Source organism: Henckelia pumila, chromosome 2 (assembly GCF_033568475.1).
Source record: "Henckelia pumila isolate YLH828 chromosome 2, ASM3356847v2, whole genome shotgun sequence".
Lineage (NCBI taxonomy): Eukaryota > Viridiplantae > Streptophyta > Magnoliopsida > Lamiales > Gesneriaceae > Henckelia > Henckelia pumila.
The window spans coordinates 144716784-144740483 of record NC_133121.1 but is presented as its reverse complement, the minus strand read 5'-3'; the positions used below and the strand labels follow the sequence as shown (position 1 = coordinate 144740483).

At 36.6% G+C, this 23700-nt stretch overlaps 2 protein-coding genes across 3 annotated transcripts; both read left to right on the top strand.

The window, feature by feature from the left end:
• Positions 1 to 1277: 1277 nt before the first annotated feature.
• On the top strand, positions 1278 to 7733 carry LOC140880533 (receptor-like serine/threonine-protein kinase ALE2). 2 transcript variants are annotated; one of them, XM_073285062.1, is made up of 9 exons: positions 1278 to 1745; positions 2266 to 2349; positions 2466 to 2570; positions 2644 to 2742; positions 4109 to 4477; positions 4554 to 4817; positions 5491 to 5880; positions 6051 to 6291; positions 6755 to 7733. In XM_073285062.1, the coding sequence occupies exons 1-9, from the start codon at positions 1697 to 1699 to the stop codon at positions 7479 to 7481; spliced, it is 2328 nt and encodes a 775-aa protein (XP_073141163.1). In that variant the 5' UTR covers positions 1278 to 1696; the 3' UTR covers positions 7482 to 7733. The 2 variants fall into 2 exon arrangements, with proteins under 2 accessions (XP_073141163.1, XP_073141162.1); XM_073285061.1 differs by having other exon boundaries at positions 4106 to 4477.
• Positions 7734 to 9066: 1333 nt separating this feature from the next.
• On the top strand, positions 9067 to 23055 carry LOC140883674 (myosin-6-like). The gene is made up of 39 exons (XM_073290234.1): positions 9067 to 9514; positions 10035 to 10163; positions 10427 to 10570; positions 10666 to 10811; positions 10887 to 11043; positions 11172 to 11230; positions 11342 to 11501; positions 12430 to 12579; positions 12665 to 12801; positions 12922 to 13068; positions 13199 to 13300; positions 13863 to 13920; positions 14004 to 14105; positions 14662 to 14699; positions 14803 to 14929; positions 15044 to 15214; positions 15308 to 15439; positions 15530 to 15639; positions 15720 to 15780; positions 17184 to 17361; positions 17471 to 17676; positions 17801 to 17920; positions 18070 to 18168; positions 18568 to 18780; positions 18881 to 19020; positions 19158 to 19269; positions 19351 to 19395; positions 19479 to 19556; positions 19647 to 19817; positions 20174 to 20317; positions 20398 to 20592; positions 20782 to 20910; positions 20988 to 21058; positions 21160 to 21259; positions 21349 to 21405; positions 21707 to 21763; positions 21877 to 21957; positions 22052 to 22134; positions 22491 to 23055. The coding sequence occupies exons 1-39, from the start codon at positions 9512 to 9514 to the stop codon at positions 22603 to 22605; spliced, it is 4527 nt and encodes a 1508-aa protein (XP_073146335.1). The 5' UTR covers positions 9067 to 9511; the 3' UTR covers positions 22606 to 23055.
• Positions 23056 to 23700: the final 645 nt, after the last annotated feature.

Genomic DNA, 23700 nt, shown 5'->3' with positions numbered 1-23700 from the left:
ATATCACTCTTAGAGCTTATAAATACAACATCTTGAAGATCAAATACAAGCTTTTGAACGGGGATTCAAAGCATAGGCGTCTAAACAAGATTTACCATCTAGTTGAGAGCAAGCCCTAGGTGTGAAGAACACATCAACATATTTCTTGAGCTTTAACAGTATAGTTCTTCACATCCAACTCACTCACATATACAAGATAAATGTATTTCATATATTAGTTGAGTGAGAGTCTTAACACAAAGACGTTAAAGATTGTGTTTGTGGTCTTGACATAAAAACGTTAAACATTATGTGGATTGTGAGGTTGCAACCTACAATCGAGTGTGACTAAAAGTTCTAAGATAGACAGTGGGTAAGTCTTAGTTTTGGAGTGGGTTTGTACAAATGAGTTGTATAAATCAAAGCCTTCTAGTGATATCCTTTTGAGGAGGAAGAAGGGGTGACGTAGGAGTCTTTGAAATCTCCGAACATTTATAAACAAATTTGTGTCTATTTGTTTATTACATTTACTTTACTTTTGCTACTGTTTTTAAGATGCATTGTTGAAGCATTTTATGTGCATATAAAGTGTTTGATAAAATGCTTCAACCAAACTGTTTTGAGTATTTTAACTTGCATCTTTTTCAAATGATTTACAAAATGTTTAATCGGTTTCTACGAAAAATTATTTCGAGTATTTTCCGCTTGGTTTAGATCCCAACACATTAAGCTTTTGATGTTAAAAAAATTGTTTCAATGTTATATTCAAAATCTTAATTTTTGTATCAATTTGAAACTGTTAATACTCAAATATCATATATTAGTATCATATATTTAAACTTATATACCAATTTTCATACATGAAAAAGTATAAGACAATGATTCAAACAAAATTTTCTAACACGAGGAAGATTTTCTAACATGAGGACCGAATCTTAACTGATTCTTTTTCTAACATGAGGACCGAATCTTAACTGATTCTTGAACTTTGGGATTGAATCTAAGTTCTCCTTAAAATAAATAATCCCCAACCTATTACAAAATTATAACACATTAATAAACCATCATGGTAATTTTGTTCCTTTTTTTTTTAACCCCTAAATTATATTTCTAATCCCGCCAGAAAATAATAACCAAAGAAAAACTGGGAATCAGCATTGGTTTATCCCAATTGGTCCGTAGCCGTCACGCGCAGCGTTGGGGCGTGCTACAGACACTCAGATTTCACCCGTAAGACAGACTTGCTGGTGGCTCCACCGGCATTAAAAGCTCCCCACCACCCCCCTTGTATCTCTCTCTTCCCTCCCTTTCACTCCAAACTCCGCTTCTCTCTGTCTTTCTCAAAAGCCTCACCTCAAGATCTTCGCTTTTTTGTTCCCTTTCCCTTCCCTTCTTTTTTCCAAGATCCATTTCTCGCATTCTCAAGCCCCCCCCGCTTCCAATGCTCGAAACTTTGCTTAGATCTTCGCTGGAGCTCGTGGATCTGCGAATTATTCGCTGAAACTACCTGCATTGCTGTTTTGAGCTAGGGTTTTGGACCATACTTTAGTTAATCGAGTACTGAGTTGTTTTCGATATGCGGGGTTTGAATTTCAGGGGGGAAGTGAGTGCAAGTGTTTGTCGGTGGGGAGGGGTTTACTGTGCCGCGGGAAAGCTCAGGCGAGTGCTAGGTGGTGTATGAGAACAATGCTCGTCAGTTGCATTTTGGAAATAGAAGATGCTCCTCTTTCTGCTGCTCTTGCTTGCTCTGCTTCGTACTAGTTTCGGTAATTTCTGCTTGCTTCTCGTAATTTTATCCAGTTGGAGTTAATTGTTTGGTAAAGCGTTGTGAGGCGGTATTCTTTCCACTTTTTGCGGCGCAAATTTATGCGAAAGGCTCTCGAGCATGGTTACCCGTTGTCTGTGTATCCTCTTAAGTACTCCTCTGACCATTTTATTTCTACCACTTATTTTGTTTGTTGCTTCTGGCTGGGTTGGATAATTCGCATGTAGTGAATGCTTTTCTTGTCTGGACAACAATTTATTGTTCTACTTTCGAAGGATTTTGCTGCTAATTTGGATTCTTCCGAAGAACCGAGGCTTGCTCATAAAAGCAATCGTGCACACAGTCACTGTATATTTGCTCTAAATGATAACTATATATATTAAATAACATAAAATGTAAACTTTTCGCTACCACAAACTTCAAAGATGAGAATTTTGCAATGTGCCGCAATTCATCTTCTGTTTTAATTTGTTTCATTTTTCTTGTAAGAATTTTCGATTGAAACTTTTTCTGTTATTTAGGGATTCCTTCACAGCCCATCTACTTGTCTCCTTCAATACTGCCAGCCTTACCATCGTTTGTGGGGAAGAATCTTCCAGAACACGGTAAGTTAATGAACTGTGTCTGGTAGAATGTAAAGAAACATGCCACTTCTAATTTTGTTCCCTTTTTTGGGATAGTTTCTTTTTAATAACGAGTTTTAGCCATTCTTTATTTGTAGTGACTGCAGCGTCATTAAGTGCATCATTTGCTCCATTTATTGCTGTCCGAAGGCGCCATTTTAGGCATCCGGCAGCTGCACCAGCCTCATCTCCTGTGTCTCATGGTAATGATGATTCTTCACATCTTGATTTTGTATAATTTTTTGAGATATTTTTGATGTAAAAATTCTGTTTTAGGTCCACGCACAAGTCCTGCTGGTACTTTGCCGGGACATCACCACCATCATCATGGAGCTAAAAGTCGTACCGTTTCTCCCTCTCCTTCAACTTCCCCAGGTAATCTTTTCAGCTCTCTCTTATTAATATACTTACATGAATACTTGGCTTTTGAGGTTCCTTGAACCTATTTTCGAGAGGGAAAGGAAAAACGATCTAGTTGTGTGACTGTAGGGATGTAAGCAAGCCGATCCAAACTCTTGAATACTTGAGTTTGGATCGTTTATATTCATGGCCTACTAGCTTATTCAAGCTTTTATATAGCCTAAGAGAGCATAATAAATGTTGAGTAAATATTTAAATAATTAAATATTCATTAAAAACTAAAATTTATATATTTAGAGAAAAATATAATATTTTTATTAAAATTTGTAATTCTATTCTAACAAATAAATTTAATTGATTTTTCTATATTTGTTATCAAAATTATTTTTAATCTAAAAGTTGACTCATTAAACGAACTTCAATGAATTTTTGTCGAATCAAGCTTCGAATAGCAGCTTGGTTCATTCACATTCCTATGTAAGAGCATGACACATTTAGTTGTTGTAAATACTCTCACAACTCATGTTTAAAAAAAAAAAACTCACAACTCAAATAGTGAAAACTTGTTTTTCTTGTTATGATTTGCTGGTTGAAATAGTAGTTCTGAGTACTGTTAGCAACCAACTGTCCTACTCGCAGATCTCAATTGATGATTCTAACTTCACTCATCATGTATGATGTTATGCTTTTCGTTCTATAAGTAGTAAACCTTTTAGTACTAAACTAAATGCTGACCAACTTACCTAATATGTAGAAGCGTTGAAAAACGTTCTACCGTTTCTACTAGATTGTTCAAGCGTGAAAATGTTGAAAGAAATAGCAACTCAGTAGAAATCTAGTGAACCACGTGTCTCAAAGGGCTGACACAGGCTCAGTATCCTTGGGATCTCATTTGTCACAGACTGACAGAAGCTTTAATCATATATCAGTCCAATCAATATAAAAGAACTGGAACACAACTTGTGAATAGTGGGTTTGTCACATAAGATTCGACTTAAGAGTGTGAAACCCCAACAAATGTTGTGTTTGTACTTTTAATTGTATATATATAAATATATCCAAGGGCTTAGCGAATTTAATTTTGTCGACTTTCTTCTCGTTGATCGTTCGGAAATGCACTTCTTATTTATTATCTCTGAACAAGTTTGTTAATGGATACTTTGCGTAAAATTTTTTTGGTCTGGTCAGTATTTGCCTCAATTTACAGATGTTGATGCTTCACTGCGTTGCGCCATTACATGCCATGGTCTCTTTCCGTAGAGATTGTTGGCATACTCAATGCGCAAATTTGCTGCTATTTTCCCCCTTTTTTTATTGTAATGATTTTCTCTGGTGTTGTAATGGCTTATGACTTGATGCATTCGATGATTTCGTCTAGCAGGTTGCGGTCAAACTTGCGCAGAGCCACTTGCTTCGGCTCCATTTGGCTCACCATGTGCTTGTGTATTTCCAATGAAAGTTAGACTTCTTCTTAGTGTATCCCTCTACGCTATCTTTCCGGAGGTAACGGAGCTAGAGATAGAGGTTGCAGCAGGTACTTACCTTAAACAAAGTCAAGTCACCATAATTGGTGCCAGCGCTGATACTCAAAATCAAGAAAGAACGGTGGTTGATATTAATTTAGTTCCGCTAGGAGAGAAGTTTGATAATACAACTGCCATCCTGACTTATCAGAGATTCCTGCACAAGAAAGTGCCTCTAAATAGGACACTTTTTGGTGATTATGATGTACTGAACGTTTCTTATCCAGGTAATTTGGAGCTTATTCCATTTCAGTCGAGCACTAAATTAATTTCTTTAATTAATACTAAAGATACTTTATGCAGGTCTCCCTTCTTCAGCATCTGGCATTTTATCTGGTGACGGTCCCACTGGAAGTGTTGGAAATCAGCAATACCCTATTTCCGCTGATTTTGCCAGCAAAAATCAGAAAATGAGTCCTCCAATAATCTTTGTTATTGGTCTGTCTGCGTTTGTACTTCTCGTGGTTTGTTGTGCTGCAGTTGCTGTTCTTTTTAAGTGCAAGAAGGCCAGAAGACCATCCAATGCTGTTGGTCCAGGATTTGCACCATCTATAAACAAACGATCTGGTAAGCATGCATGCTATATATGTGGTTTGACTTGTCTAAAAAAACATACCTGCGTGGGACACAGTTTTTGGAGTAATAATTGGAGGTTGACTAGCTATATGGGGAGAATCTACGCCTTGTTTGTTTTTACTCTTGGGAAAGGATTTTCCATCCCCCAGAACAAAAACAATCTCATTAAATCCTTCCCCCATAGCAGATACAATCCCATCCTTTTTCATTTTCGAACAAATGTATTTTTTCATATCGCCACCATATTTTTATTTTAATTCGAACTGTATCTCTTCCCTAAAATACGATATCACTGCATATACTAAATGTATTAAACAAAAATGTAATATTTAACATTTTAAAGTTATGTTGTCAATCAATTTCTGGCATGATTTTTTATCTTCAGCGACAATTCTATTTCCCCAAAATGTATTCTCAAAAAAATTTCTCCAAGACTCTCCTCTAACAACTCCCAAAACAAAGCCAAGCAATCCCTTATTTTCGTCACACCTATGATAATGTATGACCAATATTGGGGTTTTTGACTAATTTTGATTTCCCACTGGACTGGGATGCATTTATTTGATGGTTGATGGTTGATGGTTATGCGGTGTTGGAATACGACGATTGTCAGGCTGTTTGAGGTTTTTAATATAATCAATTATGCTCATTTTCCATGTTGCAGGAATAGGATCCATGCTATCAAGTAGTCCGGCCAGTTCAACTTCAGCTTCTTTGGCTTCTGCCATGCCCACAGCTGTCCTTTCCGTCAAAACATTTACTCTAGCAGAGCTTGAGAAAGCAACAGAAAAGTTCAGCCCGAAAAAGGTGTTGGGTGAAGGAGGATTTGGGCGTGTGTATCATGGGATCATGGAAGATGGAACTCAAGTTGCTGTGAAATTACTGACAAGGGACAATCAAAATGGAGACCGTGAATTCATTGCTGAAATCGAAATGCTAAGCAGGTTGCATCACCGCAACCTTGTGAAATTAATTGGTATCTGCATTGAAGGACGCACACGCTGTTTGGTGTATGAGTTAATTCCAAATGGCAGCGTGGAGTCTCACTTACATGGTATACTTTTTTCTTTCTTCCTTTGATTCAACATTTTCTCTTGTCATAGCGATTAGGAGAAGAAGTGGAAAATGGGTAAGCTATTCTTTGCTGTGCTATTAGTGCCTTGGTAGAGAAGCATAGCAGTATCCAGCAACCTTTTAGACTCAATCACGTGCCTGTTGTTTCAGCTTCTGACACTAACAAGGGACCTCTCGATTGGGATGCACGGTTGAAGATTGCTCTTGGTGCTGCAAGAGGGCTGGCCTACCTTCACGAAGACTCAAATCCTCGTGTTATTCATAGAGACTTTAAAGCTAGTAATGTTCTACTAGAGGATGACTTTACACCCAAGGTGTCAGATTTTGGTTTGGCACGGGAAGCAACAGAGGGAAGTCATCACATTTCTACTCGGGTCATGGGAACTTTTGGGTAAGTTCCTTTGGCAAAGTGTTTAGTTCAGAGTTCTCTTTATGTTGTCCAAAACAAGGTTTAGAACCATCAAATTTCAAACCAGACAAAAGCTGAAACCTTATTTGATTGATATTTAACGATAAGCAACATATGCTACATAAAGGGTTTCAAAAGATTAACATCTAACATCCAAAGCCAGAATAGAAACCAAGTTTTTGTCAAGAAAATAGCTGTAAAATGAGTTAACCAATATTCTCTAGATTATGCTAAAAGTGTATGAGCTCCGGTTTCAAAAGTTACTAGCATTATGGCGGAGTTCGACTGTCGGCAGTTCTATACATTTCTTTTTTAACATACAAAAACGAAAAAAGAGAATTTACTATCAGAAGTATATCCTCATTCTTTCTCCCACTTTCTTTTTTATTATGCACATATTTATTTACTTGTTGCCACTCATTTGGTCTTGAAATTTTATTTGCAGTTACGTGGCTCCTGAATATGCAATGACGGGACATTTGCTGGTCAAAAGTGATGTTTATAGTTATGGGGTTGTGCTTTTGGAGTTACTCTCTGGTAGGAAACCTGTTGACATGTCTCAACCTCCTGGACAAGAAAACCTTGTGACTTGGGCACGACCTCTGCTAACCAATCGAGAAGGCTTAGAGCAATTGGTGGATCCTTCCTTGGCTGGGAGCTATGATTTTGACGACATGGCAAAGGTAGCAGCCATTGCTTCCATGTGTGTTCACCCAGAGGTTACTAATCGGCCATTTATGGGAGAAGTAGTCCAGGCACTAAAACTTATCTACAATGACATGGATGAGACTTGTGGGGATGCTTTTAGCCAGAAAGAATCCTCTGCTCGTGATTCAGACTTCAGAGGTGACTTTACCCACTCGGATAGCAGTTGGTGGAATGCTGGTGGCATAACCCCTCGTCTAACATATGGCCAAGCTTCCTCTTTCATCACAATGGAATACAGTTCCGGCCCTCTGGAAGAAATGGAAAACAGACCGTTTTCAGCTTCAGGTTTAGTCGAGGGCGGGGTTGCCTTGCCAATAAAGCACGGCAACCGATCAGGTCCTCTTAGGACCATAAGGAGTAAACGAGCATTCTACAGGTTACAAGGGAGCATGAGTGAACACGGGTTGCTCCCGAAACGTGGTTGGAACGGTGGTACCAGCACCGGATATGAAGGTTCGTTTTAGTGTGTTGTAAGATGTACAGAAGGGGGACGCCACCGTGGGTGTTAAAGATAACTGGTTTTCCGATGTAGTTTTAGGTGTCTGAAATTGGCTCAATTTCCTTGGGGAGAGGAGAGATAGACACGGTGGCCAATGGCTACTCATTTTGTCGATCTTGGAATTCATTAACGTAGTGACTCGGAGGGTGTAATTTGGAGTTTCGGTGTTGTATATGCATAATTAATTAATTTCAATAGCTGAGCTTCCTTCTCTTGATTTGAATTGTATTTTATGGTCAAAGATGCGAAAATGTAACTTTAGTTGCTCAAGAAATGCCTATCATCTGGGCTGCGATGCATTGCTATTTTGTGATTTTATAATTTATTGGAATAGGCCCAAAGTTCTAATATGTAAGGCCCACCAATATGTTATTCGAGCGAACTTATTATCAGTCAGTTGCGGCGGTGATGGCTGGTCTAAATTGCATGAATGGTCCACATCTTAAAATTTTTGTCAGCAATTTAAGGTTTACTTATATTAGTAAATTTTTATGTTTAAGTTACCCTCTTATTTTTGGCTTATTTAGTCTGTTCTCTAGCTTGGTGGCTTTTACCTTTCTTGAATGATGTACATGACCATAGAAAATTTTAGTTGTTTACAAGTTAACTGGTTGAAAGATAGGTATTTTTTTTTTTTTTTTGAGCTCAAGATCGTTTTTATCTTCTCAAAACTAGAATAAGATTTAAATTTTGTTCGATCAACATAAACTTAATCAGATGTTAACTTTAAAACATGTTAGAAGATATAAATTTTAACACAAAACTCTTGTGAGACAATTTCACATGTAAATTTATGTAAATTTTGTGAGACGAATTTTTTAGTTGAGTCATCCTGATAATATATTACTTTTTATACCAAAAGTGTAACTCTTTATCATAAATATAAGTGGGTTTGACTTTGACCTATTTCACGAAAAAAGATTTCTGAAACGTCTTATAAGATACCAACTCTAATTTTAAAGATAAAATGAAATTTGTTTAAGTGGTCTTTGCTCATTCTAACGTATGTTATGGTGTTATGGACATAGAAAAAGTACCAAAGTCCAAACTCTATGTATGAAACAAATCTGAATTTAAAAGAAAACATTCTGAAAATAAAATAATCTTTCCAAAAAGAAACGGCCCACCTATTTGAATTTATGGGGTTTTTTTACAAAAAAAAAATTATTTTCGACTCTCTTTATTTATTTATTATTTAAATTTTTAAAAAGGTATTACGTATGAAATAAAAAAAATATTTATTTATCTAACCGCTTGGGCATTTGAAAAGAGCGGGGCCCACTCCAACCCGTTTGTGCGCGTAACGCATCTGTCGGGAAGCCCGAAATCCTTTGGGTTTGCAATAACGTGTATCTAGGAAGGGCATTTATGGAATTCACTTCATTAAACAAACGTTTTAACTCTTTTTAATTAATTAATCGGCGATTACTTCGCTCTGAATTTTTTTTATTTTCGGACAGAGACCAAATCTTCGAACAACGTGGGACAGAATAAGTAAAGACTAGAAAAAGAAAAAAAAAGAAAAAGAAAAGGGAAAAAGAAATCCTCGCTAGCTTAACTTAGCGATAAGCGAAGGGTTTATTTAAGTTTTTAATATTAATATTAATCTTAATTAATAATAATATTATACCCATCATTTCTCTCTTATTATTTTCTTCCGATTTCCCTTCGTTTTTTTTCCTTTTTCGTTTGAGGAAAAATTGTGCTGGTGTGTATACGGCGACCAGTTTTTTCCCCCTGCAGATCTCTTGTTTGTATAGAATACTTGGAGGGATTCAGGGAGTTGTGTGTAAGATTAGGCGATTTTTTGTGATTGGATTGATTCAGTGATTCTTGTGTTGGAGTTTCCCTTTGTTTTAGTGGTGGAAGCAGTGGTTCTTTGATCTGCTTTCAAGTGTTGTAGATTTTTTCGTTGTCGAGTCTTTGTTTTGTTGAGGACTGGAAGCTGACCAAGTCTGCGCTAGAGTTTCTCGATCTGCTTGAAGTTATTGTGAAATGGTACTGAATTTTTTTTTATTGATTTTGGTTGTATGATTTTTCATTGTTTTATTTTCTATTTCTTGAAGTGCATGTGGCAATGCTAATCTTGTTTTTCTTTGATTAATTGATGAAATATTGAAATGCTGTCTGTTTATCGAGCTGTTAATTTGTACGTGGATCGAAATTTGTCCGTTTAGTTGTTCAGAGTTTTGATTTTTTGAAAATTTTATATTTCCATTGAGTTAACTATTCGACATTTTAGATCTTAACTGACGAATCTGGAGGACGGGCTGCAGCTTTATCCATTTGATGCCACATTTTTGTCTAGTGCCATTTACTCTTTTGATTTTTAGTTGAAATTGCAACTGCCATTTGGGAACATGCTTTCATTGCATTTGATATGAAGTGCTCATGTAGCTTGGATTCCATTATAGGAAGATGGCTTACATAAAAACCATGAATTGCCTTCTTGTTCCAGCTATTGACAGTCTTCACTTGGTCATATCATAGGTGGCTAAATTATTGTCGAATTTTATAGGTTGCTTCAGCCAGTTTAGGTGTTGGATCACTTATTTGGGTGGAGGATCCCGATGCAGCCTGGATAGACGGAGAGGTAGTAGCCGTCAATGGCGAAGACGTAAAGGTGCTCTGTACATCTGGGAAGACGGTGGGTGCCTTTGTCACATCATAAAAGACAGTTTACCACGTACCTTCCCCAAAAATGTATCTATGGAAGTTATTTTACCTTGCTTGCATTCAATGTTTCTATTTTAGTCACTTAGGACCTTCCAGCTTATTTTATTCAATGTTGAAGATGAAGTTTTCTATTTATTCCTGATGTCAATTTTATTTGCTGTTTTTTGTTCCACTCCTTAACTGGGTGATTTAAAGATTTGCTAAGTAATGCAGTCTGTTACATGTTTTCTACAGGTTGTGGTCAAGTCAAGTAATGTCTACCCCAAAGATTCTGAAGCCCCACCTTGTGGTGTGGATGATATGACCAAGTTGGCATACTTGCATGAGCCTGGAGTTCTAGATAATTTAAGATCTAGATATGACATCAATGAAATATACGTGAGTTCCTAATAGTGGTTCATCACATTAGTAACTTGTTCTTACCTGTACATCTTGTCTAATGTTATTGAAGCTTTCCCCCTTTTGTTTTTCAGACCTACACCGGAAATATATTAATTGCAGTGAATCCTTTTCAAAGATTGCCACATCTATATGATAGTCATATGATGGCACAGTATAAAGGAGCAGCCTTTGGTGAACTAAGTCCGCACCCATTTGCTATTGCAGATTCCGCATACAGGCATGCATTCCTTTTTGTTGATGGCATCAGTAGTATGTATGCTTCTAGTAAGTAAACCAGTATTCCGTGACGCAGGCTCATGATGAATGAAGGAGTAAGTCAGGCAATCTTGGTCAGCGGTGAGAGTGGAGCAGGTAAGACAGAAAGCACAAAATTGCTCATGCGGTATCTTGCTTACATGGGGGGACGATCAGCAGCTGAGGGAAGGACAGTTGAACAGCAGGTTCTTGAGGTAATTACTGTTTCATTGAGAGTTAGAATACGGATATGAGTTAGTGGTTGTGATTTGGGTGTGGGCATCAAGTGTTTTGCATCACAACTTATTGATCACATTGTACATGTTATGTTTTTTTCTCGCAGTCAAATCCTGTTCTCGAGGCATTTGGTAATGCTAAAACAGTAAGAAATAATAATTCGAGGTATAGAAGATTCTACTCAATTATGACTTCATATGGTTTACATTCTTTTTTTTTTTCTGAAATTTATGTCATGTATCGATTCAACTAATTCCCATCCTATGTCATGTGTAGTCGTTTTGGTAAGTTCGTAGAGATTCAGTTTGATCAAAGGGGTAGGATCTCTGGTGCTGCCATCAGAACATACTTGCTGGAAAGATCTCGTGTTTGTCAAGTGTCTGATCCTGAGAGAAACTACCATTGTTTCTACATGCTTTGTGCTGCACCCCAGGAGGTAATGATATCCCATACCTATTTTTTATTATTTTTGTGATTGAAATTTTACCTGGTTGATAATTTGAAAGTATTCTACGATGTTTGTCCCAAATTTACCGTGTCCTAGAAAACAGAAAAACAAAAGCGGGCAAATGAAATATCCATTCCCTTGTCAGGTGAAGAATTTAAAATTAAGGTGTTTTTGTCCAACAGGTTAACCTTTTGGTTTTGCATGTTGCCGTTACCTAACACATAAATTTTTTTTAACCTCGTTGGGATAGATATTATCTGGTTTCTCCATTTTCTTTTCTTTTCTTTCGGCTAAGTGAAGCTGATAAAGTTGTTTGAGCTTGTCGTGTTTGCGCAAATTCAGTTACCTCATAGTGTGAACTATATGTCTTGCGTTCTTCATGTATGTGAAAAATATCAAGCATGATTTTGGCATTTGATATTTAAATTACTTATTTACTTGATTATGATGATTAGTGATTACTCATCTTGAAATGTGTTTTTTAATATTACCTCCGTATTTTATGTTAGAACATGTTGATCAAATTTTGTTTGGTTTGCTTGATAATCATGTGCTGCGACAAAATAATAAAAGAAATTTTGTGCGGATAAAATCACAAGTTCAGATCCCACAAACCCAATCCCCCTTGTATTTCAATCAGGTGTTCTTGGGTTTTTTGTTGTCTAATAACCAACCAAATGCATGTATATATCTTGAAACATAATTTCTATGCATACTTCCTCCTGATCATGGTTTTATGAGAGGGCATATTAATTTAAATTAATTAAAGTATAAAAAATATAAATGTCACCTTTGAGCAGGAAGTTTCTAAATCATCGTGTGATTAACTTGTATTGGTAATAGAAATAAAAAATCATTATCTGAACAAACCGATTGGATTTGCTTATACATGAATTTGATTCTTTCTTTTCCTCAGGAGATTAAAAAATACAAGTTGGGGAATCCAAGAACATTTCATTATTTGAACCAGACGAATTGCTATGAACTAGAGGGGGTTGATGATTCCAAAGAATATTTATTGACCAGGAAGGCCATGGATACTGTCGGTATCAGTTCCAAGGAACAGGTATTAACTGCTATTCAGCATCCAAAATCATCCATAAAGACTTAATATACATTTGCCTGCTCATTTTGCATATTTGATTACTCAGGAGGGAATATTTCGAGTTATTGCTGCAATCCTCCACCTTGGGAACATTGAATTTGTGAAGGGAAAGGAAATTGATTCATCCATGCCTAAAGATGAAAAATCTTGGTTTCATTTGAGAACGGCAGCGGAGATCTTCATGTAATTGATTCTATTCGAGCAATACTAATCGAGGAGAACTTTTGTACCATGCCATTGGCTCGCTTTATTCTTTGCTAGGATTCATTGATATTCTGCTTTTATAGCTTAAGCATTTTATAGGTGTGATGAAAAGGCTTTGGAGGATTCCCTCTGCCGTCGTGTGATTGTGACTCGTGATGAAACCATTACCAAAGAATTGGATCCTGAGTCTGCTGCGGGCAGTAGAGATGCTTTGGCCAAAATTGTTTACTCCAGATTGTTTGACTGGTAAATTTTGTATTTTTTTATGAACTTTATTTTGTAAATTAGCTTATTTTGTATTTTTTTAGTTGCTTTGTTATTACTTATCTGGGTTGTGTTGAAAATCGCACATTTTATTCATTGTCATTAATTCCAGGCTCGTGGACAAGATCAATAACTCAATCGGTCAAGATCCTAACTCAAAATGCTTGATCGGGGTACTGGATATCTATGGATTTGAGAGTTTCAAGACTAACAGGTGCTTAACTGGTATGCTGTTTCTTGATTGTTGATGTGATCTGTTCTGTTATGGTCAGTTATGCCGACTTTTTTTACAAACCAAGCAGAACAAGTTTCTCCTGCCTTTGCTCCCTCGGGCTTCTTTGTCCAAACATTAGCCTATCACTGCATATTCTGAATATACTTTCATAAATATAAGCAAAAAGTTATAATTTTCATTATTCTTCACTAGTCGTCGGACTGGTGTGTTTGGGCCAGCGGTTTATCAGTTGTTTCATAAAAAGATTTCTTACAGTCTTTTGGACAGCTTGGGTATTCTGTTGAAATTACCTCTTTGTTCTACAAAGTTTAGTCTATATTCATTAGTGGAATCAGAAGAATCAGAGTACCTACATTTATGAATTTAAAGGAGACGGACTAGTATGAGTTATAACAGCATAATTTAATGAAAGATGCTTACTTTGTATTTTTGAACAATCCATGCTCTTGCATTACCTGTTTGTTTGATGACCTTGAGGTGAAAAAAAATAGCTGTTTTGTCAGCAGAACACTCACAATTTCAATGTCGTATATCTTGACAGTTTTGAACAATTTTGTATCAACTTGACCAATGAGAAGCTTCAGCAGCATTTTAATCAGGTACCTTCCTGATTTTTGTTGTTTTGGCGTTCTTTTGTATTCTGTTATTGCAATTGTACGACACTGAAGTCTTTGTTTGGCAGCACGTGTTTAAAATGGAGCAAGAAGAGTATACAAAAGAAGAAATCAATTGGAGCTACATAGAGTTCATTGACAATCAAGATATTTTAGATCTAATTGAAAAGGTTGTGCTATTTTTTTCAGCTGTTATTTTCTTGTATTCATTTGTGACTATAAGCAATCACTAATGTTCTTTTTTGTTTTCCATGTAAATGTTGTTTGACGCTGTATATGTGACACTGGCAATGGTTTAAATATGTAGCAGCCCCATATAACATCGTTCATTAAGTCATCATGTTTTATCTAAAAAAATTAATTCCTTTCATTCAACAATGTGGTTAGATCTAAAAAATTAACACCCCCTCATTCAGCAATGAGGTTTTTCTAATAAAAGTAAAGAATATGCAGGAAATTTATTTACTCGATTCACTCGTTTTCTTTTATCAGTTTTATGTTTGTCATAGCATTAAGTGATTCCAATTAAAATGCATAAGTTCTTTTTTCTTGGCTATCTCTGTAGCAACATCTTCCAAGATGTGCATGTGGGAAGCTATCATTATTGTGCTCTACCTAATGAAATCGTGTTTTCTTGATTGTATGTTTGAGCTTACAGATTTGTTATGAACGCGGTTATTGCTCATGTATAAATTATCTAACATATTTGTTTATGAAATTCCTCAGAAGCCAGGTGGAATCATAGCACTTCTTGATGAAGCTTGGTAAGTTGAGGGTAATCTGTTAAAAATTGTTGGCTTGTTTTATGATAGTGGTTATGACATTTGATGGTTTTTGCTGCCTCATTGGTATGAATTCGTCTTGTAGTATGTTTCCACGGTCAACTCATGAGACATTTGCCCAGAAGTTGTATCAGACTTTCAAGAACCACAAGCGCTTCAGCAAGCCCAAATTAGCCCGTTCTGACTTCACCATTTCCCACTATGCCGGTGATGTAAGTTTTCATTGTGCATTTCTGTATTAATTTTTAGTTTAAAAGATATTTTGCATAAACCAGATAGCAACAACCATTTCGTAGCTGGATTATAGAATGAGTTGTACGTGTCAGGTAACTTATCAAACTGAGTTGTTTCTGGACAAAAACAAGGATTACGTGATTGCTGAACATCAAGCTCTCTTGAGCGCTTCCAAATGTTCTTTTGTTTCGGGTCTGTTTCCAGTTTCAAATGAGGAGTCCTCTAAACAATCAAAATTTTCTTCAATTGGCTCAAGGTTTAAGGTATGAAGTTGCTTTAGAATGTCATTTGAATGTGCCGTTACCTTTACTCTTTGCCACATGTAGACACGAACCTTTCATGTGATACTTTTGCAGCAACAATTACAAAGCCTGCTTGAAACTCTCAGTGCCACGGAACCTCATTATATACGCTGCGTGAAGCCTAATAATCTCCTTAAACCAGCTATCTTTGAGAATCATAATGTCTTGCAACAGTTGCGATGTGGGGTAATCATAACTTCTTTATATTGGTTAAATCTTGATCTGTTTAGAAGTTTGGTTGAATGCAGTTGTTATACTTGTTTGTCATCTATCCAGGGAGTCATGGAAGCAATTAGGATAAGTTGTGCTGGTTATCCTACCAAAAGACCCTTCTATGAGTTTGTAGATCGATTTGGTATTCTTGCTCCTGAAGTTTTAGATGGAAGGTATGATCATTGTTGCCCCAATACTATTCCACATCATACTGGTGTCATTGCTCTTTTCGCTTACTATGGATTTATGATAGCACGGATGAGGTTGCTGTCTGCAAGAGGCTTCTGGAAAGAGTGGGTCTTGATGGTTATCAGGTCAGGAGCTTTGTCAGATGGATAGTTGTTTTTCATATATATATATTGCAATTATCATATTGTTTTTTTTTTTGAACATCAATTATCATATTGTTTACCTCTCATATTTGTATCATCCAATAAGGACATAATGAAACCTGTTATTGTGCTATTGCATATGCTTATGCAGTTTATAATAAAATTTTGATATCCACTGATTGTTACATGATTAGTTTCTGACATAGCTCTCTGTTTATTTTCCAATTTTAGTCCAGAAATTCAACTGTGACTTATGCATGCAAGATAGTAAAATATTATTGTCGTATTCTAGTTGAGACTTCATTTTATTCTTTTTCTACTGTTGCCCGAGATAAGTTCTTTGAGCGATATTCAATTTTATTGATTTATGTTTCTAAGTGAAGTGTAAAACTTTAGGTATGTTTGGTTTTGTTCATTCTTTTGGGTGTTTGTTTTGAAAAAAAAATGAGTAGTTTGAAAATGTATTGGGGGTGAAATGCAATTTTGGTTTTGCTTTTGTAAGAAGACAAGAATTACTATAGCAATTAAATCGTGTAATTTTTGTCTGGTGATTGATTTTTAAATGCTTTATTGTAAAATATAAATAAGAATTGAGAATATGTGAAACTGAATTCAAAGTGATAAGAGGTTGGAGATGTAAGAATGAGATTTTAGAAAAGAAATAAAAATGAGATCATAGCTGTTTATTATTGTTGATGGTATATGCCGAGGAATGAAGCTAGCGTGCGCGCCGGCATCAAATTGATCAAAACGCGAGTTTAAGGACCTAGTTGATAGATTGTCCATGTCGGGGTTCTTAATTTATGATTTGAATTTATGGATGACATGGAATGCATCGAAATATGGATTTATGAAAAGTTCCATTTCATGAAGTTTCCGGTGATCTCTCCGAAATTTCATAAAAGGACTTTCTAGAGATCCCCAATGACCCATCCTCGAACTTTTATATTCTGATGCCCTGGAGTCGGATTTTTGAACTGTCATCTTCTTTATCTTTTATATATTCTGGAGGGTGTAATAGTCGTCTGAAACTTGTTTCTCATGTTTCTTCCTCTCATTTTTAAAATTGTTCCCCAAAAAATGTGGTGCAACAACAAATGATACCTCATTTCCTGGTGTACTTCCAAATTTCCCTAAAAGTCAATACAATTCGGAAATGTGAATGGGCCACCTATTGGAAATATATGTTTAGATATCTTTAGATATATTTATTTCTATTGTGCATATCTATTGTATCTTTTGTATATTTGTTTCGTTTTTATCTTTATCGTTTTAGGTTGTATATAACTATATGCTGTATCATTCTTTTCTGAATATATATGAAATTATATTCTCGCATAAGCTTCTACACCACCAACACCATCTGACGCACTTTGATTTTGCAGATTGGTAAAACAAAAGTGTTTTTGAGGGCCGGTCAGTTGGCGGAGCTGGATGCTCGCAGGACTGAGGTGTTGGGAAGATCAGCGAGCATTATCCAGAGGAAAATTCGTTCATATGTGGCTCGAAAAAGTTTCACATTATTGCGTCGGTCTGCTATACTTCTGCAATCTGTGTGCAGAGGTACCTGCTTTGATTGAATTGGTGGTACTATGGTGGTACTATGTATAGAGATGCGGGAAATTGTGCTAATCAGGATGTCAGTTGAGAAATTCGGTTTGCTGGTTTGCAGGTGAACTTACTCGCAATGTTTATGAGAACATGCGGAGAGAAGCTTCTTCTATTAGGATTCAGAAAGATTTACGGATGCATCTTGCCAGGAAAGCATACAAAGAACTATGTTTCTCTGCTGTTTCAATTCAGTCAGGAATGCGTGGGATGTCTGCTCGTAATGAGCTTCGCTTTAGACGGCAGACGAGAGCAGCGATTGTGATCCAGGTACATGAGCTCTTTGTGTGCTGTTCGAATAAGACTTACCTTTTCTTTATTATTTTTTATTTAATGAGTAAACTTGACTACTCTCCTTTTTAAACTGAAATATTGGTGGCTGAAATGATTGCAGAGTCACTGCCGTAAATTCTTGGCTCAATCTGAATATAAGAATCTACAGAAAGCTGTACTAACCACACAATGTGCCTGGAGGGGAAGAGTTGCACGGAAAGAATTGCGAACACTGAAGATGGTAATCTTTCTTCCTCTTTCTCTCTCTCTATATATATAGAAATATATTCTCTCCCAGTTACTATTTTTATCATAGAACTTCTGTGATGTTATTTCATCTCTTCATGCTATGATGTTCTTATTATGAACTGGGAATATCTATCCCAACAGGCTGCCAGAGAAACTGGTGCGCTGCAAGCTGCCAAGAATAAATTAGAGAAGCAAGTTGAAGAGTTGACCTGGAGATTACAACTGGAGAAACGAATGAGGGTAAATTTACTTCTATCCCTACTTTTTGTTATTTTAACTTGCAAAAATACCTAATTGTTTTGGCAAATGACTGAAAATGGCAGACCCGTCCCTGAAAAAGAATTGACAATACTCACAATATTGAGAGTTTCATTTTGCAATGCTTTATTTGTATGTTCAAAGGCATCAAAGTTTGTCAGACACACTAAATGGAAAGTAATTCTTGCAATGTAAGACGAGGTGTACTGCTGAAATTATTTGACTCAATACATCGACAGCTTACATGGGATTGACAGTAGAAAATTTTGAAGAATTCTCACCTTACATTGCAAATGGGACTTGCTACAAATGCTATTAGACCATAACTTTTATCCTCTTCTTACAAACTATACACAACGAGCATTTGTTGTTTTTATACAGGCTGATCTTGAAGAAGCAAAAGCACAGGAAAACACAAAACTGCAAACAGCTTTGCAAGAGCTTCAAGTTCAGTTCAAAGAAACCAAATATGTGCTATACAAGGAAAGGGAACAGGCAAAACTTGTGGCTGAGAAAATTCCTGTAATACAGGAGGTTCCAGTTATTGATCATGAACTGATGAAGAAGCTCAATGATGAAAACAGTACTCTAAAGGTAAGATGGGTTGAATCTCTGGGGCTTGTGTTACTAAGTTAATTTCATTGTGCAGATTTAATATTTCGTTAACTTGCTTTAATATCACGGTATATGACAGGCTTTAGTAAGCTCTTTAGAGACAAAAATAGATGAAACAGAGAAGAAGTTTGAAGAGACGAATAAGCTTAGTGAGCAGAGGTTGAAACAAGCCATGGAGGCCGAGTCTCTGATTGTTAAGTTGAAGAGCACAATGCATAGGTTGGTTTTATTAACGTGTAGCTGAAATTTTTGTTTGTCAAAAATTAAATGAATCAGGAATTTTTTCCTCTGCTGATGTTTTTTATACTCTAATCCATGTAATTTTTTGTTGTAATATATTTCTTCCGTGTATGCAGGCTTGAAGAAAAAATTACCGACATGGAATCTGAGAACAAAATTCTACGGCAGCAGACTTTGCTTACGACTTCTAAAGGGCCATCGACGCAACCACCAGCTTATGCAACCAAGGTGGGGTTTTCGTCAAGAAAGTCCAGTGTTTTTATCGCATGTTTATTTATCTCTGGTTAATTCTTTGCAACTTAAGTGCAGATGCTGGAAAATGGTCACAATGTTGATGAATCAATCAGAAACAATGTACTGTTTTCTTCTTTTTCCTTTTTCGTTTTTACCTCAGTTTGCCATAGTTTCTCTGTTAACATCAAAACTATTCTCTACAGGATTTGTTGCACACTCCATCAAAAGTTTATGAGACTCCTGATAACAAACCGAGGAGACCCCCAACAGATCGTCAACATGTGTGTGCTTCTAGAAAATGATACTTGCTTCATTTGTTATGGTTAAAGGTTTGGTTGACTGGATGAAACTAAATGTAGAACTTGCTGCAGGAGGATGTTGATGCTCTCATGGAATGTGTGATGAAAGATGTGGGCTTTAGTCAAGGCAAGCCCGTTGCTGCTTTCACAATATACAAATGTCTTTTGCACTGGAAATCCTTTGAAGCTGAACGGACAAGTGTGTTCGACCGCCTCATTCAGATGATTGGCTCAGCTATTGAGGTATTAAACTGCTTGCTGTCACATTATCACGTGTCATAGAAATGTTAGTTGAGTTAGCTTTCAGATGTGTAGTGAGGGTGTCTTCATAGGCACTGGATATTTATCCTACTTGATTTAGAGAAAAGCCTGTCCTTTTAACCTAATTATCGATGACAAATTTTAAAATGTGTTTGCTGCTTCGTGTGTGAACATTTGACCCTTATCGTTCTTATTTTGAACCTTTTTGTTTCCATTTTCTATAATACAACGGGATGGGGGATGGCGATGTTAGGTCTCTTGACATTAACGATACTCAGGCGAAGTTGCCCGCTTCATTTAAAAAGATTTGACAAATGACTGAGATTGCCCAATTGCAGAATCAAGAAAGCAATGATCATATGGCTTATTGGCTGTCAAATACCTCGACTCTGCTGTTCTTACTTCAAAAAAGTCTCAGACCAGCTGGTGCAACTCCAGTTCGTAAACAAGCACCAACCTCCCTATTTGGGAGGATGACAATGGTATTCAGAGTCTTTCATGGCTCTTCTCTTAAGTAGCATTTACCTGAGTGAAACAGGTGATGTAACTAAATTTTGAACAGGGCTTTCGGTCATCCCCTTCTTCTGTCAACCTTGCGGCAGCTGCAGCAGCAATTGAAGCAGTGCGCCAAGTTGAGGCTAAATACCCAGCTCTACTTTTTAAACAGCAGCTTACAGCCTATGTTGAGAAAATCTATGGCATTATTCGAGACAACTTGAAAAAGGAGTTGGGATCACTGCTTGCATTATGTATTCAGGTAATTTGAATTTCTATATGATTCTCCGTACGAGTATCTTCCACTCACGGGATTTTGATTTTGGGCAAACATTTCTGTATAAGCTTCTGATTTTTTGTGCAACTCTTTGCAAGGCCAGTTCATTAGTTTTGTCTAATGCATGCAAAGACAAACTTTATCTGTTTCATGATGTACTTTAATTAATTATAGGCACCACGGACGTCTAAAGGAAATGCGCTAAGATCTGGGCGGTCTTTTGGGAAAGATGCTCCTACTAATCACTGGCAGGGCATTATTGATTGCCTAAATTCCCTTCTCAGTACCTTGAAAGAAAATTTTGTATGTACCTTTTTCATTCTGAACAATTTATACTCATTCATACCTTCAAAAAGTGCTAATACTTGTTGAATTTCCAGGTTCCCCCTGTTCTTGTTCAGAAGATATATACTCAAACATTTTCATATGTTAATGTGCAACTATTCAACAGGTGAAATAAGAATTTTATTATTCTGTGCTTTCAATCATTCAGTGGGGTCATCAGAAAATCAGATTGCTAATTTCCCCTCCCACCTAATTTTAATTTTTTAGTCTTCTTCTACGCCGTGAGTGTTGTACATTTAGCAACGGGGAGTATGTCAAAGCTGGATTGGCTGAGTTAGAATTGTGGTGCTGCCAAGCAAAAGAGGAGGTATTTCGCATGATGTAACTTAGAGCAACTCTTTATGTTTCTCTTATGTATTTGTGGCTTGTCAATTAAGTTTTTTCCCCTGATCACAGTATGCAGGCTCAGCTTGGGATGAACTCAAACACATAAGACAATCTGTTGGGTTCCTGGTGGGTTCCTGTTTTGATGTGCTACTTTTTCGCGTGCCTTTATTTGTTTTGGAAAATAAATTTTATGAGTCACACCATTCATTGGATTTTTTTAATGCAATCCTGCCAGTCTTCACTTCCAACTAAAATTCATATTCCTTATTTCATCTACTGCTCATGACCTCATTTGAAGTCAATTGTACGATGATTTGGCATGTCTTTTTTTTTCCCCCCTTCATAATTTGTATCCTTTATGCATCTGCACATGTCTTATACCATGGCTGCAAATTTATATTAGCTTATTTGTTGATCCTCCCCGCAGGTTATACATCAGAAGTACAGAATATCATATGATGAGATCACCAATGATTTGTGTCCTGTAAGTCAGTTACCTCCAGATATGAACACAATGAATAAATAGGAAGAAAAAAGAACCTATGTACAAAATCGACGTTAATTCGTTTCTCAAATTGGAATTTTTTGTATCCTCAGATTCTTAGCGTTCAGCAGCTGTACAGAATATGTACTATATACTGGGACGATAACTACAACACTCGAAGTGTGTCCCCCGAAGTAAGTACTCTTCATGACAAAATTATGAGTTAATGGCCATCCTATATAAGCACATGTGTTTTGAGGAATATTTATCGTTCAATCTTGATGACAGGTGATATCCAGCATGAGGATGCTAATGACAGAGGACTCCTATAATGCGTCGAGCAACTCGTTTCTGCTGGATGATAATTCGAGGTACTGAACTATTTACTTTTAGATCAATGACAATTGTTACTTTGGGGCTAGGCTACATTTCAAAAAATCATGTGTTCCTATGAAAGAACCGTGCATGTAAATCATCACCTCTAGAGCGCTGCCTGACAAGCAGAGGCAGACCCAGCCCGAGTGAATCATTTGCAAAATGAAAAATTTTGAAAATGATTTGCAATCTACTGAAAGATGTGATTCCCCCAACAACCCCCCCCCCCCCCCCCCCACCCCCAACACACACACACACACACACACACACCCCCACACACAAAAGATAGGTCGTGTATCAGAAAAGATCTCGTATCCACAAAAGATCGACTTACTTATATGTGTTAATGCAGCATCCCCTTCTCCATCGATGATTTTTCGAACACACTCCAAGTGAAGGATTTCTTAGACGTGAAGCCTGCCGAGGACCTTCTCCAAAATCCGGCCTTCCATTTTTTACATGAATGAGGCCAAGGAACCACCGTAGTACCTCTTTTTTTGTTTGGGGTACAAAAATGCAGCATGTTCATGGCCGACACGGTTCTGTCCAGCGTACACTGTAAATCCACCCCACCCATTTTTATCTTCTTCATTTGTTATTATTATTAATATCTAGCTTGCTGTAAAATTTATTCATTATATGCTGTATTTCTTGAGATTATCAGCATTTTGGGGGTTTGGGATTTGTTAAAAATTTCTTTAGAAGGGCAAACGCCTAATGTTTTTGTCTGTGATGAAAAAGGTTAGCATTCTTTTTAGGGAGTTAGGGGTTAGAATACAAACTTTTTCCCCTTTTGTTTGAGGTGGTTTGAGAATAGCACCCCACATTTTCATGTATTATTATACAAGCCATGAAAGTGATGTCTGAACGTTGAAATATATATATGTGCACATAAATGGTGATTTGTTTTAATGGAGTTTAATGGTGTGTTACGTCTCAATTGTTTATTTTTTCTGTTCATAATTTATTGTCGCAAGTGAATGTTGTTAGATGCATTAATTCGTCTTCGTTAAAAATATCAAGCTATTATTAGAGTCGTCAAAATGGTTTAGTTCCATCGAACCAACTCATCTTATCATGGAAATTATATGCGGGCTAGTTACTATTTTAGTGGCTTGTTGAAAGTAAACTTGCCATTGCCTAGTGCGTTTGGGGCATGGACAAGGGTCTGCCCATCAGTGTTTTCTTAGAATTTTTTTTAATTACATTATTCTAATGATTTATTGTATGGATTATATCTGTCTCCAAAAAAACGAGGTATGGATGATATCTTGATGATCTTTGAAATGATTTATAAATGAATTTGGAATGATTTTGAGTAGCATATATTGAGAGATTGATACTGAAAGAAACGGTGTACGTGGTTGTTATGTAAAATAAGGCAGTGTTGTACTTCGTGTCGTAACACCAAAGACAACACAGTGCAGCGGAAATTTAAAGTGAAAATAAAACACAAGTAAATAATTTTGCACGAGTATAAAAACTCGTGCGGGTGCTTTAGGGCTAAATATTACTAGTAAACGTAAGATCAGTCTTACAAAGTAATCCTAGTAATTTTACGA

What these genes read in the sequence shown, in the direction of transcription:
- LOC140880533 (XM_073285061.1), top strand. Translation starts at nt 1,697, where the DNA reads ATGCTCCTCTTTCTGCTGCTCTTGCTTGCTCTGCTTCGTACTAGTTTC. An exon ending in CTCTCCTTCAACTTCCCCAG is followed by an intron (nt 2,743 to 4,105) that starts GTAATCTTTTCA and finishes GATTTCGTCTAG; the next exon opens with CAGGTTGCGGTCAAACTTGC. An exon ending in CGGGTCATGGGAACTTTTGG is followed by an intron (nt 6,292 to 6,754) that starts GTAAGTTCCTTT and finishes TTTTATTTGCAG; the next exon opens with TTACGTGGCTCCTGAATATG.
- LOC140883674 (XM_073290234.1), top strand. An exon ending in TTCAGCAGCATTTTAATCAG is followed by an intron (nt 13,921 to 14,003) that starts GTACCTTCCTGA and finishes TTTGTTTGGCAG; the next exon opens with CACGTGTTTAAAATGGAGCA. An exon ending in TCTGCAATCTGTGTGCAGAG is followed by an intron (nt 17,362 to 17,470) that starts GTACCTGCTTTG and finishes GCTGGTTTGCAG; the next exon opens with GTGAACTTACTCGCAATGTT.